Genomic DNA, 17,763 nt, shown 5'->3' on the forward strand with positions numbered 1-17,763 from the left:
ATCTGGTGCCGTTTTTGTAGAAAGACTTTCAGACTTTTTGTTACTATTATCTGTAAGTAGGAATAACTTAATATTTGTAAAGTTCTATTTGAGTGGGTTCTTCTTAATAGCAATTGAAAAAAAGAAATAAATGCAAAAGATAAGAAATAAAGAGAAAAGTGAGTTTTAAGACCAACAGATGACATTTCAAGCTGCCAGGGGGCGACACTGAGCAGCTCAGGTGAAGTGAGTAATCTCTCGCAGTTTACAGTTGGAGCAGGACGAGAAGGAGCTGCGCCCGCTCCGGAGACAACACGCAGAAGTAAAGCTGTTCTAACCTGGACCAGGTGCAAGGGGGGGAGAGCAAGAAGTCTCGTAATACGGCACACCTTGCTGCGGTTAAAGCGCCGAGGGAGCGCTCTGCCATGCCAGCCGCTGTCCTCAGGCGGGATGGCAGGAGGAGCCGGAGCTTTACTTGCAGACGTCGCCCTGCTGGTTTGCTCAGCGGACAGTTAATTGTCACCTGAAGGCAGCTCTAAGCGGCAGTCCAGGGCTCTCTGGAGTCAGCTTTCAGAGAAGCTGCAGGAGCAGCTGGTGGATGTGGCGGGCATGGAGATGAAGAGGAGACTTCGAGCCATGCTCATGTTGATATGGATCTTTCCAGGTAGGCCAATTAATTCATCTGACTTTCCTGCAGCGTGTGTTGCCGAAAGTGAGATGAAACAAGCGCGGAGGTGAGAAAATGGCTCCTAATAGAAACTTTATAGAAAAAGAAGTGTTAGTTTTTAACAACTTATATATATATATCAAACACTGTCAATTTATATTTGTAAAAGGATAAAGTTAATTAGAAGTGAGTTGTGCCTCCATGCCCTCCCCTGCTGCAGTGATTCTCTGCAGGATTCGATAGATTTAAAGATACTATACAAAGATGTTTTTTATTTGTTTGTTTGTTTTACTGACAAAAGCATATAGACTACTGAAATGCGTCTTAGGGATGGGATGTGGAGTTTACATGCAATATTTCACAAAACCGCTGATTTGAAAAGTACTCCAAAGGAGGGGGAAAAAAGGCAAATGGAGCTATGTTTGTATTTGAGTTGATGACGTCACAGGAGGCAGAAAAATCGAGCTGATCAGCTGGCATTAGTAAACACTGCAGTGGGATAGCTACTTATGACAGAAGTTAGATCCTAAAGCATCTGTGTTGCATACGAGCAGCAAGGGGTACAGCCTTGTGTGCTTGAGTCAGAGTTTGACTCTGATAACACCTGAGCCACGATGGATACTACTATGGATGGTGAGGTTGGATCATGCGGCAATAATGTCAGGGATTGTCTTCAGAGCTTTAAATCTGTTTATATTTGTGTGATAACTATTAAGCAAAAACACCTGTGAGATTGTGCTGCAGTACTTTGGTCACTTTTTTACTCCTGCTGGATATACTGTGCTATTTAAACCAGTCAACTTTTTCAGCTCATTCAGCTGGTGTACGCTTTTGACTTTTTTTTTATTTTATTTTTTTTATTATTTTTCACTACATCTTTTTCACTACTTTTTTACTACATGGAATTATTTTCCAATTCAATTAAATGGTGCCACTTTGGATTCATTTTAATGTCTTACGCCATTTTCATTACATCCCAGAGTGACTGTCATAATGTATTTGGTCAAATATCGCTTCTCCCCCCTGATGACTTAAACCAATCTGCTGCTCAGTAGAGATCCTGCAAACCCCAAACTTTTAATAACACATTATTCCTACTGGCAAATCTTTAATCAGCAACTTGCATATTATAATGTGGGTAAATTTGTTGTTTTTCACACAGTGCGACGTTCATTGAACTGCATGCTTCTCTACATACACATCTTCAGCGTCAAAGTCTTCTGTGATCAGATTCAGCTTAGACATTTGAACATGCACCGCAGCATTATGTCTGCTTACTTTTTAGCTGGCTTTGAGTAAAATCTTAACTGTTTTAATTAGAGATGCACCTTATCGATTCATGAGTTAAATCTGAAGTTGATTTACGTTATCAATTGACTAATGATTAATTGATAACAACTATTTTCTTAAAAACCAGAGTTTTCTTTTGTATCAAGAAGATTTTTTTATAACATGAAGTACTAACTTTTATTTTATTTTTTTTTTACAATATGGTGAATTTAAATTAAGAGGCACATCATTATATTTTAACTATTTATTGGTCCACCTATATTAAATACTAACTGCATAAACAATACAACGTGGTTTTCTCACACATTATTAAACTTAAAAATTAGGAACATACTAAGTTACTAAACAGAAAAAAATAAGATAAATATAATAAAATATGTGAAACACTTATAACCCCCACGAAAGCCCTCACCATCAACCTTGCTTTTGGCATCATGCCTTTTTCTATCATGTCTCATTGTTTTATTTTTGCATAATGCTTTCCGCTTTTCTGTCATCACAGCCTCACCTTCTGAGCCCATCAGTAAGTTGTGGTTGAGAAGTTGACGCTGCTCTGCCATGCAGCACAGCTGAATACCGCTATTTAGGTGACAATTTAAGGAGCATGTCAAGAGTTTATATTTATTAACAGAACCACACATAGTGCATTTTGCATCTTTGTCATCATTAAACAGTGTAAAATAATCACAAACAGGACTCCTCTTTCGTGTTCCTTTTGGCATGCCTGTGCCATGATTATTTCTCTTACAAATACCATGGTCTGTCAGCGTTTAAGGATGAGCAGTGGCACCCTCTTTTTGGTGTTCGCCATACTACAACGCTGAAGGAAGTTCTGTCTAAGCAGATGTTGTCAGTTCATTAGACCAAACATATTCTAATCTAATAAACCATTATTCAACAATTAATCATAAGTTGTTTGTTTGTTGTACAAAACTTAATTCTATACCTTTTAAATTACAAAAGCATAATACAGGGAATTGTGACCACTGTGGGGAGGAGGAAACAATAGAACATGTTGCACAGGCAAAGTTGTGTTTTAGATCTTGTTTTATTTTTGTTTTTTTTGTTACGTTGTTAATAAATTGCAAATTACACAGACAAATATCTCCTTTGTGCTTTAAAACCTTTTTAATAGAACATAACCGATCAAAACGATTGCTAATCTTTGAAAAATAAAACTTGCAATTCCACTCTTCACGGGTCATTTTCACAAACTGCTTCCATGCAGTGTTTGTACGGCCGAAGCATTTTTTTTCTGCAGTCAGTCAGAATACAGTGAACACTGCTGAAAGACCAATTTGATCAAAAACATGCAAATAAGGAGAAAATATGACACCTGTTAATTGGTAAGGCCTTATAAGATGCATGTAGGGGTGTAGGGGACTTTGAGTTTACCTTGATAAAATAATAAAAAATGAGCAGCAAAACAAACAAACCTGATTTTATCATGTTCTATTCAGGCTCAACTTAATTTAAAGTGAGTTTGAATTATTATACAGAACTGACTTTTTTTATAGATATGTTTATTAATTTTTTGTTTAATAACAACAAAACGTAACACAGAACAGAACAAAAGCTCAGCAGCGCAGTCCAAAGGAGACAAAAATAAAAATAAAATAGGGGGCGTACATACTTCCATCATTATATAGTCCACATCTAAACATTTATGAAGGCTCGAGACAGAATAGTAGACATGTGTCCTTCAGCATAATCCTAGAAGGGCTTCCATATGCGTCCAAAAATGTCAGTGTTAGAGTGGACAAGTCATGTTAGGAAGTCAAGAGGGATGTGTTGCAAAATAAACTTTTTCCACCCAAGAATAGTGGGAGATTTATTAGAGATCCATTGAAACAAAATATTCTTTCGAGCACAGAAAGTTAAGACATTATACAACTTACGCTTATTTATTATGTTTATTTGGTAGACCAAGGAGAAGAGACACTGGATCGAGATCAAATTAGTTTTGATAATTTTACTTGCCTCAACCAGAATAAACGTGCAGTATGACTGGATCAGAACTGACTTTTAATAGTCACTGTCCTGCTCAGCCCCAAAATATTTGTCTCCATTCTCCTCCTCCCTCTAGGAACATGTCTTAAGTCAAATGCATGAAAACAAGCTGACTGACAATTCATGAAATAAGGTCTATGTAATTTTTATTGCTGGGAATTCCACTGTGGCAGAGCCTGCTTGTTTCTGTGTGTGTTTTACCAAAGGTCCGCTTTTAAGCTCGCAGCAGAGTGCTTCGTTTTAAGAGGGCATAATGTTGTTGCACGGTTGAATGCTCGAATGAATTTCAAAGAACTCGAACATTGTTTGCCTTTGTGCTTTCTTTTGAGGGTTAATGTCCCCTGTGAGGGTGAAAAAGAACGTAAGATCTGCAGTGTGGACCTGAAGGAGCAAGAAGTCATTAAAAACGTCTGGATAGGAAGTCCCAGCTGTCAAATTAAGAAGCCTTACTTAATGGTATTGGTCATAAATCCCGCATAAAGCATTGGCTTATGACTGCTGTGGCTAGTGTGCATGAATAGCAATGAATTTAAAAACTAAAACTAATCTCAGTGAATAACCCGACGATAAGAATTGCAGGTTTTGTCATCACTGTTTACCCTTTTTTATAAGCTATCAGTATAATTTAAGCTCTGCTTTTAGAAGCTCCTCCGACTTGGACCGTCTTGTTCCTGTCAACTGTGCAGCTCCACAGTTTCCTAACAGATGTTGCCTTCCTCTCAGAGCAGAAAAGAAAAAACATTTCTCTTATGTCCGGATTGGTTTGGTTCATGGTGACTGTCCAATCAAAGAGAAACACCAGACCATCCTTTTCAGGTCACTTTAATACAAGGCCCCAGAAATATTGTCATACCCCTGGATCTCTTTTACATTTTTTAAAAACATTTGTTTTTACATTTTAGTATGTCATGACCACAATGTGTTACATTTTTATGTGATAGACCAAAGTGGTGTAAAAATGATAGATGGTCTGCGAAGTATGGTATGCATTTGTGTTCAGTCTTTTTGATTGTGTCGCTGCCATCTTAGCACATCTAGTGACTGACATATCTGACCTTTTCTGTTCGCAGAACAGTTCAAGGTGTGAAAACCAACTTTCTTCCTGCTGGAAGATGAACCTCCTTGACCCCATTTCAATGTCTATTCTTCCAGTATTGACCTCTATTTAACTTAGATGTTTGATGGGAAATATTTGTACGTCCTAATGTGAAGTAGCCTACATTATCATATATAGGTTTTAATTAAGAGTATTATTTGGGGTTGTGTGGTTTTTACTTTTGACAGTAGCATAAAGTCATAGCTGTATAATCGATTGCAAAAAAGGCCGCACTAAAGTTTGAAATACTTTTTGTTTTTCATCATTGCGATAACTAAATATTTTGTCTGTCCTTAAAGGTATACTATGCAACCGGGGTTGATTTTCCAGCGAGGCTCCCCCTAGAGGGCAAAAGTAAAAGTGCACTGTCGTAAAGATGCTCAGCTGTTCTCCTGGTTTCTCCGTCAAGCCAGGCGCGGTTGTTTTGAGCTTAGCAGGCGAACGCAACGAAAAGTCGAAAAAACGGCAGTACAAACAATGACTAACACAGTGAAGGTATGAACATGCACACAGAGAGAGAGAAACCATTCCAATGTTACCTACAATCACATCAGCAGAAGCGCGAGGTCCACGTCAGCCTTGCAGCCTTCTTTTTATTTTAGCTCTCGTCATTCGGAAAGAGCTTGCCCGATGTTCACCCGTGTACGACTCCTCTCTCTGTTCAGAGCCCTTTTCCTCTTTCTTGCCTGCTCCGACATGGGCTTTCGCTGTTTTCTCGCTGGTTCCGCCATGATAACTGCACAAATATCGCCACTGCACTAGCAACGAGCATACCTTTCACTGGGGGCGTGTAGCAGTTCTCGCCGTAAAGCAAGACCGACTCTTGCGATGCACCAGACTTCTGAGCCTGTGGGTGCGGGCCGAGGGCTCCTGCAATTGCAAGTGCGGTATTTCCCCCACAGACCACCAGGGCGGCCGAGAAAACCTTTGTTTGACCTGAAATGACTCATTTAATCATCCAAAACGGTATGGAACACATTAATTAACTGAAAAATGTTGCATAGTATGCCTTTAACTTAGCTCCATCCTTTGAGCAACTTTGACCAGTCTCCATGTTGCTGCTGGAAAACAAAAAACAGTCCCACAGTATGAAGCAGCCACCATTTTGGTGATAAAGGGTTCAGGGTGTTGACAGGGATAGTTTTCTGCCACACATAATTTTACATGGAGGACAGAATCTGACCAGAGCACCTTCATCCTCATAGTTCCTGTTTCATCTACGTGGCTTTTAAAAAAGAATTGCAAAGTGGAATTCATGTTGATTTCTTTAACAATTACTTTCTTTCATTAATCTTAGATATGTGCACTGGACAGCGATTAGTTATCCTGTCAAGAGATTCTCCAACCAGAGATGAGGATTTTTACAGCTCCTCCAGAGTTACTAACCTTGCTTGCAAAGATAAATTCTCGCTGTATTTGAGAATCCATCACGTACCGCTCAGGCTTCAACCGTTTGTGCCCAAACCAAAAGTTCTGCAACCTAACCCTCCTTTCAACTACTCCACCATTTTATTCCTGACACGTCTGGGCTAATTAGGCGATATGAAAGCAATTGTTTGCGCTTCATTTCCATTAGGGGGATCACAATGAAGGAGTCTGAAATCAAAAGCATTACATGTTTTTCACATTTCTTTTTGCTAAGGATATTTGACGCCCTGTCTCACTTTTTCCCTCCAATTCACAGTTACACACTACCTTTTTTTTGGTCTATCACATATAATGGTAATAAAATACATTCTTGTTGTAAATGTGAAAGATATGGAAAGGTTTTTGGTCTATTAATATTTTAGCAATTCACTGTAACTTCAAAACAGTGTGAGATGTTTCTTTAATTAAACCAATGCCACTGAAGTTAAAATCTGCCTTTATTAATAGGAAGCATCGGCACTGAAATTGCTATGTCGTGGCATTACATCTGACTTGCTTTGATTTGTGCTAAGTGGAATGAAATGAATAAACTCAGCTTGCAGCTCACTGGAGAGTAACTCTACTTGCTGTCTGTTCTGATGATCAAATGGTCTTCTTAATTGGGACCATGGATGTTGTCTTTTTTCAGCGTGCAGCCTGTCAGAAACATGGCTGTCTGAAAAAGGTCTAAATGACAAAAGACAAAAATCCGGCTTGTTTTGATGAATCACAGCAACTTGTTGGCTTTACATTAGAGGAACTACAACTAATTACAAAGTAACATACATTTTAGCTGCCTGTCAGCATTGTTTATGTTCCCATTAACTGAAAAAAATCTGTAGCTTTTGCAGAAGTAGAAAGACCATTGTCCATCTAACAGCTCGGGGTTGGCTTGAGTTCATTAACAGGGTGAAAAAATAATGTTTTGTTTGCCCCGTTTATTAAAATATTGTCCTGTCCTCCGCTGATTATGCTCACTGAAGGCTGGTTCATGATGACACTGGCAGCTGTATTCCCTTTCAGAGAGAAACTCTCAGAGCTTAGGGTAATTCTGATTCTGATTCGCTAAACAAGAAATTAGTCGGCCATGGTCCAGACGTTGAACAAACAGCGTTCCCTGTAGGCTGTTGCATGAAAATGAACCATCAGTGCAAGGCTTTGGCAGGCCCCAGCAGCTACCAGAGGACGTGAATTCGAATTTTAACCCCAATGCTCTTTGCTCCCATGGAGATAAACTGTTTCTGGGTTGGCTGACATTGATATGTAAAAGGTTACCCATGCCTGGGTGATTAACAAGGAGTAGATGGTGCAGACTTCTTGTTTTTACATTGCTTTGTGGTGAATAAATATTTCTGCATAGACAAAAAAAAAAGCAAGTGGAGATAGATACAGAATGCTGTATCCAAGATCAGGGGACAAAAATCTTTATGGACATTTTTGTGTAGTTTCCTGGGCTGCACTTGCATGCATCTGGGAGGCTCATGCGCTTAACTGAACACAATGATGTCAATTTTGGAGTTTACAAGGCGTAACTGATTTCTATCATGAAATCCCTTCTCCCTAAATTGCTTTTATACCAACCACACACCAATTCTTGGAGGAAATAGACCTTCCTCTCCACTGGCGTGATGAGATTGCGGTTTGAAAGCTCCGACAAAGTTCAGAAGACGCTGGCTATGTGCTATATAAGTCTTCCCTGCTGGCAGGATTTTAGTCATCTGTGTTTCTAATACAGACATGATAGAGCCAGAATTGTTGTGATTATGTTGGTTTTTAATTCCTTATGTCTCTATTAGGGAGACTTTGGCTTGATGGGTTGAGTAGTCGTCTGGCAATGAGAAGGTTGAGGGTTCGATTTCAGCTTCCCCTTGCCACATGTTGATGTGCCCCTGGGCAAGGCACTTAACCCCAAATTGCCTACCGAGCTGCATCTAGGTGTGTAGGGAGTGGTGGCCTAGTGTTTAGAGCAGCGCGCTTGCAATCAGAGAAGGATGCAAGTACCCGGTTCGATCCCCAGCGCCTGCGCTCTGGGTCCAAGACCCTTAACCCCAGAATGCTTCCCGGGCGCCGCACATGGCAGCCCACTGCTCCCCAAGGGTGATGGGTTAAAAGCAGAGAACAAATTTCGTTGTAATGTATGTTTCAATGACAATAAAGATGATATTACTTCTAACATTACTAATAGTTGTTAGGTCCCTCAGTATGTAGTGATACATTCCAGTCAAGGTAAAGTTCTTTACCTACATTTAAAAAAAATGCATCTAGAGAGAGACGTGTTTTTATCTAGGTTTTTAATAAATCACGGATCTATACATCCATTCATCCATCGAAGTGTGCCCGATCCTTCACCATGTGGTAGGGCATCACCAATGTTACGGACCTTAAATGCCTTGAGAGAGAGGGAAAAACTCTGGAGAAGGTTATCAGGACTTCGCTGTCCTCTCTGTCAAACCTCTACCACCACAGAGATCCCAGGATAGCTGGCTGACTCCTCAACGGCCCCACCACACCCAAGACAGACTCTTTACACTTCTACTCTGAGGCCATGCATACAGACACGCAGAACATCAAAAGGAAAGAACCCTGTTTCCCGAGACTATCAGCCTCCTAAACCGCTGACAGGACCTTATAATCATACCCCTCATGAAACAGTACTCACTGTACTGGGATTGCATTTATTAAAACTCATCATTGTACACTGGCCTACCCAATTTGCATACTTTTTTGCACCATTTCAATATTTTAAATTTTATATTTCTGTTTTACATTAGTATTACATTATCATTACCATTATTTGATTTTCTCTTCTTATTTTTTATGTGATCATCAAAATTCTTTACTAGTATTCATCTGGACAGCAAACAAACAAATGTCGAAGATATACACTTTGAAAATTGGATGCATTTACTAATAATCTTGTGATAATCTCATACATTTGATGGACATTATGATGATGAAGGAAAATGATAAGATAAAAACTGATTTGTACAGAAATCTGATGGACAAATATTCCCTTCTACTTGGGGAATCCTATTATCCTAACTTTATAAAACAAAAAAAAGCTTCCTCTCTCCCCATTGAATAGGATTAGACATATTTGCAGTTCAGATTAGGATTAGGTAGAGAATTGGACAACTGTTTCAGAAGATGGGGCTACAGTATAGGGAGGATTGGATTCGGGATGCTGCCTCCAAATTTTCAAACACATCACAAGCGGAAACAATTTATTCTATTTATTCATGCAAACTAAGAAAATATCAGTAATAAAAATAGGTCCATTTCATGATTCACCTGTTTCTACAGCCACAGAAGAGATTTTGCAGCTTTGACATATTATAGACTCTGAGCCAAAGCTTAAACCATGTGGTTGTATCATTTAGTCCTAACTCTGTAGTAGTGTGGTCTATGTAGAAATTTTCTACTTTTTTCTCAATGTGATATTGAGTTTTCTTGTCATTTGTGATAGCCAAATTATGTACTCTATCTTACTTAAACTTAAAATGTCTTAATTGAGAGCAAAATGGAACTGAATTAAAGTTCCTTTTTTGTGTCACAAGCTTGGCAAATAAAGTTTTGAATCTGCTCTTTACATTTAGTATTCAGGATTGTTCTTACCAAGCATTATTCTTTGATGTTATACTATTGATATTCAGTAAATGAGTATTTGTGTACTGATGAGGCTAGTGTCTTAGAATAAAATTACCTTTTGAAAATAACAAACTAAGCAGCCATAAAATACTTCTGTGCCATTTTATTGGTCTGCTGTACTATTCTAACCTTAAATGTTGATTGTTCATTAGCAGAAAACCAGAAAGCTGAGATAAAGGCTTGACAACTTTTTATATAATAATATATATAATGTGTTTAAATTAGGGGTCATTTGTTAATACCGATCAAAATAACATGAGACCACTACTCTCCTGTTGGTTTTATTTTGGACCTTTTGCAACATGCAGGAAAACGATTAAACACTAGCATACATGTTCTGAAAACTGGTCATTGGCAATAGCCCTGGGCTCCACGGAAAGGGGAGCGAAGCATGGCAAAGGGCACTGAGGTTCAAAAACACGGCACAGTAGACAGTTTAGAAACCCTTCAGGGTGAGGTGAGGTGTGTATGCGGACAGACATTTTAGATATACACAGATATTTTCTACGTAACAGACAGTGTGAGCATGTCTCGTTGTGCGACGCGATAGGGGTTCTGTTGAAAAGAAAAAAAGCCAAGCCCATATAAGCAACCCCACATTCGAAAACAAGGCCAAATATTTTTTTACCTGTGACTCACAAAATTTACAAGTGAAAAAACAAGCCTAAAGCTGCTTATAATAGGCGGACTTGGGAACACTGACTCCGCCTTGTTAGCAATGCAGCAAGATATGCTACAATTTGAGCCGTATTACAAGTCATCATTAAGCATACACAAGACCTCCACCCCCCCACCCCACCCCACCCCACCCCCAGTGTACGGTTTGTAGGCTTGTGAAAAGACTGAAAATTGTGAACAAACACTGAGTTACTGAAATGTATTACCTTTTCAATAATGATCTATTTTATTGACTGGTTCCATACGTATAAAATACATTTAGATTTCTTGAAATGTATATATATGTACATATTTTGATCTGATTTTTGATGATATGACCTCTTTAATTGAGTTATTTGCAAAGGTATGTGGACACATTAGCATTGTTTAAGATGGATTTCCTTTTGAAGCTTTTGCACATTTGTATCAAAATGTGTTGACATATCACATGCCAATTTCATACTGACCCAGCCTGTTTCAAATACCCCATTTTGTCATGATAATGCACCCTCACTTCTTTTGACAACCTCTGATGAATATGTCCTCTCTTCTTTGCATTTCTCTATATTAACAATTTTTCTAACATTCTCGCGGTCACTGGCCCAGAATGTCCTGCAGTATAACATTAACCGTCTGTCCCTCTTAGCCTGATTAGCTGGGCCGAATTCTGCTGCTTAACAGAGTTTAATCTCTTAGCATGCATATTGTTCTTTAAGAAGAAGCAATACTTCAACACGGTGTAATGTTGAAGTAAAACTCAAGTCCTCGAGCGTCGGGTGTCCTGCAACTTTTAGATGTGTCCCTTGCGCTACACACCTTAATCAAACGGCTAAATTATCTCACTAGCGTGAAGTCAAGCTCTGCAGAGCTCTGCTGATGAGCTCCTATTGGAGTCAGGTATGTTGAAGCAGAGACGCATCTAAAAGTTGCACGACACCGGCTCTCGAGGACTGGAGTTTGAGACCAACGGCCATGAGCGCTGCACCTTTACTTTCCATGCCATGACTTGCAAACAGTCGACTTTATTGTGAATAAGACAAATGTGTGGGAGTGACAGGAGTCCAATACAACAGGTCAGGGAAATGGCATGCCCTGAACAACTCATCTAGCTGGAGGAAACTCAGCTAACGGAAGAATGTTCTCTGGCTTTTAAATTAAATTAAACCATGGGATGAGTATTTTAGTTGTTCTAAAATCGTACTTCTTGAAATATTGAGATACCTTCACATGGCTAACGGGCCCATTCCTATATGCAATACCAAAACCATTAGTAAATTTAAACTTTAGCCTTTCAACATACTGACACTTGAGTTTCTTTAAAGATATTTTTCACCCAAATGGATGAATATTATTATCTAATCACCATCACATTTTTGATTTGGAAAATGCATATGGTGGATATTAGTCATTCTGTATTATTAAAAATTGTTTGCCTGGGTGTATTACTTCACATATAATCTCTTTGTAAAACATGACAGGTTGATACAAAAAGGTAGTTCAGCAACCAGATTTTGGTGTGTCTATAAGCAAAAGTCATTTGGGGAGCTGAGCTGGTGGGATAATTAACTTGAACAATAAACTCAACCTAAACTTCATCACTTCATAAAAGCAGAGCCACCACATATAATAGTCTTAAAATAATAATAAAAAATCTAAGTATTTGTTTTAGTTTTAGTCTATAAATCAGAATGAAATTTATTTTGAGTATAATTTGTATAAAAGAAAAGTCCAAGCTGGATTGAATGAACAACTTTCTTGTCTTCTCCCCTTAAAAAGAGGATTCACTCTGCCAGCTTGCCAAGCAAAATATACCAGCAACACCACTCTACCTCACCAATCTGGAGGGTTGTAAAATAGGTCTTAACCCCACGGGCCTCCTTAAGATACTTACGTTTAAGTGGGGGGTAGCGCCATATCACAGTGCACCATTACTGCCTCCCAGTCCGTAATTACTGTCCTTAAAGAAAGTTTGAATGATCACTGTCTATTAATGCAAGATGAGCTTTTTTTTCCATTGGGGTCATTCTATGACAGCTGATCTGTTAGAAAACCTGACCGTTTGAATCTTGGTTTTATTAAAACTTTTAAAAATGTCAGTAAAGTCAGAGGTTGATATTCTCAGCCATGGTGTGGATTGCATATTTCTTTCAGTATATGTCGGAAAGCATATTAAGACAGTGGTAAATGCTTAATTTTCATAAACACACTATCAGAGATGTAGCAATCAATAAATCAACAGCCCAAATACTGACATTTTTTTTCTTCTAAGTCATTCTGTTTTCAGACTGACTTCTCATTGAGCTGATGTTTTTGCTGCCGCTACTCACTGCCGACTTTTAACTAAATGGATCGTGCAATTTCCTTACTCGAGAGCTATTTAGTGCCTTACTCAGATGATCAATTATAATCTACAACTGAACTGTTACCTCATGTCTCCTTGCGCCAATGAGAGTTTAGATACACTTCTACCTGCTTCGTTTGCCACTCAGCTCTACGACCCCATCCAGCTGCATCTGTCAACGATGTAGGCTGTCCCCCTGGATGGGGTCATCCAAGGGGACAGCCTACATGTCATCTGTTCTTAGATAGTTTGGATACTTGTCCTGTTCCTTCTCCAACTTGGGTCAGGTCTTCTCCAGTACAATGCTGCTGAAGTCCTTCCAATCCGCTGCTTACTGATTGAGTCTCCCCCAACAACACTACATCTCCATTCAAATGTATCTCTTCTGTCGCACCAGTGATATTCATTGTGGATCTCGTCAGAATTTCCACTTCAACAACTCCAACACCTAATCCATCTGGTCCACCACTTGTCCTCGCAGAAAATCCTTCCGGACTCTTGATTACAGCATGCTAGCCAGCCTAGCTACTTTGGCAAAGCCCCCAGTCGAACGTGACGACATCAGTGTCAGCTTTAACCTTCTCAACATCCGCTGGCTCACGAAAAAAGGCTCATCTCATCCAAAATCTCCTTGTTGACCGTGAGTTCTTTATTTGCTTGACTGAAACATGGCAACAAGCCAGTGATTACTCCCAATCTCAATGACTCCACTGGGGTTTGTTTACGTTTCTTACCCACACAAGAACATTCTAGATGCAGTCTCGAGATAATTTACCATGAGAAGGGGAAGTACTGCTCTCACCTCTATTGAGTACATAGTGTGTAAAGTCCCTGGACCGACTCCTACCAACGTCACTGCAATCTACACAAGGACTTTCTAAATGAACTCGCAGATCTACTTACCCACCGTTCCCCTCTCTCTCCTAATGTAATATTGGTGGTAGATTTCAATATACATATAGGCTAGATAAATATATAATTTCCCTCACTAGAGCCTTCCTATCATGTTTGGAAAATGTGGGATTTCATCAGTTCATCACCTTTCGCACACACATTAAAGGTCATAGCCTAGATCTGACCCCATGGCTCTAGCCCCACCGCTTCCAACAGTTTAGCTGATGAACTTCCAAAAACTGTTCATCTTCTCCTTTCATTTAACATTTCCCTCTGCCTCTCCATAACTAAGACTCCTCGACTTATCTCACTCAGGAATATTAAGGAAATAAACATTGATTGGAGATCCTCAATATAATCACTGTTTGGATAACATTCTGGATAATATTGCTCCAGTGAAAACTCGGTCCGTCCTTACATGGAGGCTAAATGTCATCAACTTGAGTGACTCCATAAGAAAACTGGTCCAACAAAAGAAATTACAGAACTAACAGCCCAGTGGAAGGAATGAATTGCTCAATCAAAACCCAGTTATTATTCTGACTTGATCTGTTCTAGTGAAGGTAACACTTTGTTTTCACTGTTAAAACATTTTACAACCACTGCATGCTTTCCCCACTTGCTCTCTTCAGACTCCTGTAATGCTGTAATGTTGTTTTTAACAATGACATTTAACCCTGCCACAACCTGTATGCCCCATGGCCATGTTCTGGGACTCCTACTTTTTATAATTTACCTTCTAACCCGTGGCAATATCTTCCAGAAATGTAACATCCATCATGCACGGATGACACCCAGCTTTATTTATCTGGTAAGCCAAATTCTATACTCCTACCCTCCTCCCTCACTTCCTGACTATCTGAAATAAAATCTTGATCAAAAGTGGCCTTTAACAATGATTCTTAATACTATACTCCAATAATAACTGTGGTTTAAATTACAAAGAAGAAACCAATATTCTTAAATACATATAAAATAACAAATGCAGGTGTATGGTAAATATGTTTTTAATGGAATAATTACATTAAAAGTACCAATGATATATTATATTTGTCATTAGGGTTGAAACTTTGCTTTTTTACATAATTTCAATAAATCACAGCTTCTCAGAGGGAAAATGTAACTATCCGAGTTTCGCAAAGGTCTTATGTTTTCTTTTCATTTAAAACCTAAAAATAGAAACAAAATGGTGGTTCTTTGAAAATGGCAACTAATTTCTTACAGTAGAGATTTATCAAAAATTATAAGCTGTCTTTTTCAAAAGTTCATGTAACATTTTCCGCTGTAAATAAGTTTATCTAGCTAGACTGAGGGCAAACATGGCTCTTTGGATAATTAAGGTTGCAAACCCCAGGTCTAGTACAAACAAGGAGCAGCCTGTTCTGTGTGTTTATCTAGTGAGGATATCGTCTTATTTTTTTTTACATGGTATATAGTTCTGCTGTTTTTATGTGATCAAAGAATAATCTATTCTTAAAAAATTATATCGAGGGAGAAAGAGAAAATGCCAGCCTGTCCAGGGTGTACAGCGCCTCCCACATCCCTGTGTAGATAAGCAAGGGAAGGCAAGGATGGAACTGACCTTAAATCTGACAATGCATTTCCTTTTTTTGGTATGTTGGAATTACCAAGATTTGCTGAAATGTCAGAATTATTATAGAGATGCTTTTTTAGAATATAATTTCTCTTTTCAAAAGTCAAAAGTTTACATACATTTCCCTGAAATCAACTGTTTTGGGTATTGGTTTGTATGAATTTCTGCCGATTCCACCGGACAGGACCAGTGCAGCTTTCTACTCTGCTCACAAATGTTCCATGGGATTGTGAACTGGACTTTGTGATGAACACAGCAGCTTAGTTGAAAGTCCAGTCTGTTTCAGTTTCTTAAGGAAAAAGAGCCGTTGTTGGGCCTTCTTCACCAGGTGGGAGTTGTTCACAGTCCAGGAGAGGTCAGAGAAGATTTGAATCCCCAGGAATGGTATGCTGCTGTATAATTGACCAGGTGTATGTTGCAGCTTCAGGAATCTGGAAATTTGAATCAAGGAAAAACCGAAGTTGTTGAGGTCCACTGTTCTCTTCCGGAACCTTGGTTGATTTCTTATGAATTTCCCATTATATCACACAAGGAGGCCTTCTGTGTTCGGCTGTTAAAATACATCAAGAGCTGTTCTTCCAGCTGGCTCAAATCAAATTTATCTAACAGAGGTAACTTGTGTCTTAACTGATCTAAAGGAGGAAAAGTTTAGTCTGATTTAATGGCGAGCAGTGAGAAAAAAAGTTGTCTCTCTTTATGTGGCTCTAACTGCACATTTAAAAAAGTTTGACATCAACCATCCTTTTTTTCCCCCACCTGTTTATTTTATAGCAAAGTCCTGATATTTTTACGGTACAGTAGCAAAAAAAAGTCTGAAAAAAATTCCATTCAAAAGCATGCTGATAAATGTGTTAATTCGGTGCCGTTTACACGACAAAGTGCTTTAGCTTTCTCCACTCCTGCAGGCAAATAAGCAGAAAACATCCTGTGAATGTGGTAGTTATCACTCTTCCCCTGCTGCTGCTCAGAAAACCCCCTAATGTTGCACCTCCTCCGAATCCTGTCATTGAGCTGAATTTATATATTCCTGTTGTACACTGTTGACTCCCCACCGGTTTCAGTCATGGTTGTAGGTGATGCTTGCGCATAATTCAGCGTTTGTGTGTGTGTGCGCTCTGATCAGGCGGCCTAATTGACCGCAGTCCTCTCTGTGTGCCATGAACTCAGAGAAGACCCCTGTTGAGCTGTGCAAAAAGACTGGAGGGAGAAAGAGCCAGAGCTATGCAAAGAGTTCTGTCATGTATAACTGGGGCAGATTAATTGGCTTATGCTCACAACAAAGATGGCAGTGGAGAACAGACACATGTTCCGACAGCTGCTGCTTGTTTGAAATCATCCTGACGTGGATGGATCAGAACATCAAGTTATCTGTGAGGACAGCTGCAGCGGTGGAAGTTGACAGGCGATGATAGGATCTTCGCATCCCGACTCGCTGAGCTGATGTGACTTGAGACAGGTGATTCCTGATTGGTGTGGAAGGATGTTAGCGCTGACAGAGTGCATCCTTTTGCATTCAGTTACGTAGTCAGCTGCAAAAGCGCTCATTTTATTTACAGCTGTGGTAATGAGTTGTAACACTTCCACTCAAAAGGATGAGAACTGTTAAAAAAATAAATAAGCACGGCTTATTTTTTACAGAGCATTGCTCAAAACAATTGAAATATCAAAATTCTGCTTAGAGTGCCTTTTTCTTGATAAAGACCCTTCATGCACTGTCTCCAGCCCACTCTACCTATTATGTGTAGGTAATGTATCAAATTAAAAAACCCAATCCAAGTTCCTTGCATCCACATTCTGCATGCCAACATCGCTGGCCTCTCAGATAGACTTTGCCTCCCTCGATGCCCACATTTGATGTGTAATGTTTATTGGCTGAGACGCTAAAGCTCACAAATAGTAATGGGGACATTGTGATGAAGGAAAACAAAGATAAATTAGGAAAATTTGGGTTAATCAAATTCAATATCATCACAATATTTAGAAACAAAGCCCAAGTGTGAAGGCAGTGATGCAAATAGGTTTTTCGCAGCTATATTCCATGTTATCATGTACATTGTGAAGTCGAAGAATACCCAGAAAACTATTCAACCCATAATGTTCATACAGTTTAAACTCTGTTTGCTTAAATGCAAGAGCGTGTAATAGCGCCAAGCTCCCTTCCCACACCCATTTCTGCACAG

At 39.2% G+C, this 17,763-nt stretch overlaps 1 protein-coding gene across 2 annotated transcripts in view; it reads left to right on the forward strand.

Moving 5' to 3' along the window:
- Positions 1-238: 238 nt before the first annotated feature.
- The window catches only part of LOC118556583 (endothelial cell-selective adhesion molecule-like), a 93,259-nt gene continuing 75,734 nt past the window's right edge, over positions 239-17,763 (forward strand). Inside the window, exon 1 of one of the 2 annotated variants that reach the window (XM_036150033.1) lies at positions 239-643. In XM_036150033.1, the coding sequence (XP_036005926.1) occupies positions 589-643 (55 nt within the window). In that variant the 5' untranslated portion in view covers positions 239-588. The remainder of the gene's footprint in view (positions 644-17,763) is intronic. The other variant, XM_036150034.1, reaches the window with a different exon arrangement.

This window comes from Fundulus heteroclitus, chromosome 18, assembly GCF_011125445.2.
Source record: "Fundulus heteroclitus isolate FHET01 chromosome 18, MU-UCD_Fhet_4.1, whole genome shotgun sequence".
Classification (NCBI taxonomy): Eukaryota; Metazoa; Chordata; class Actinopteri; order Cyprinodontiformes; family Fundulidae; genus Fundulus; species Fundulus heteroclitus.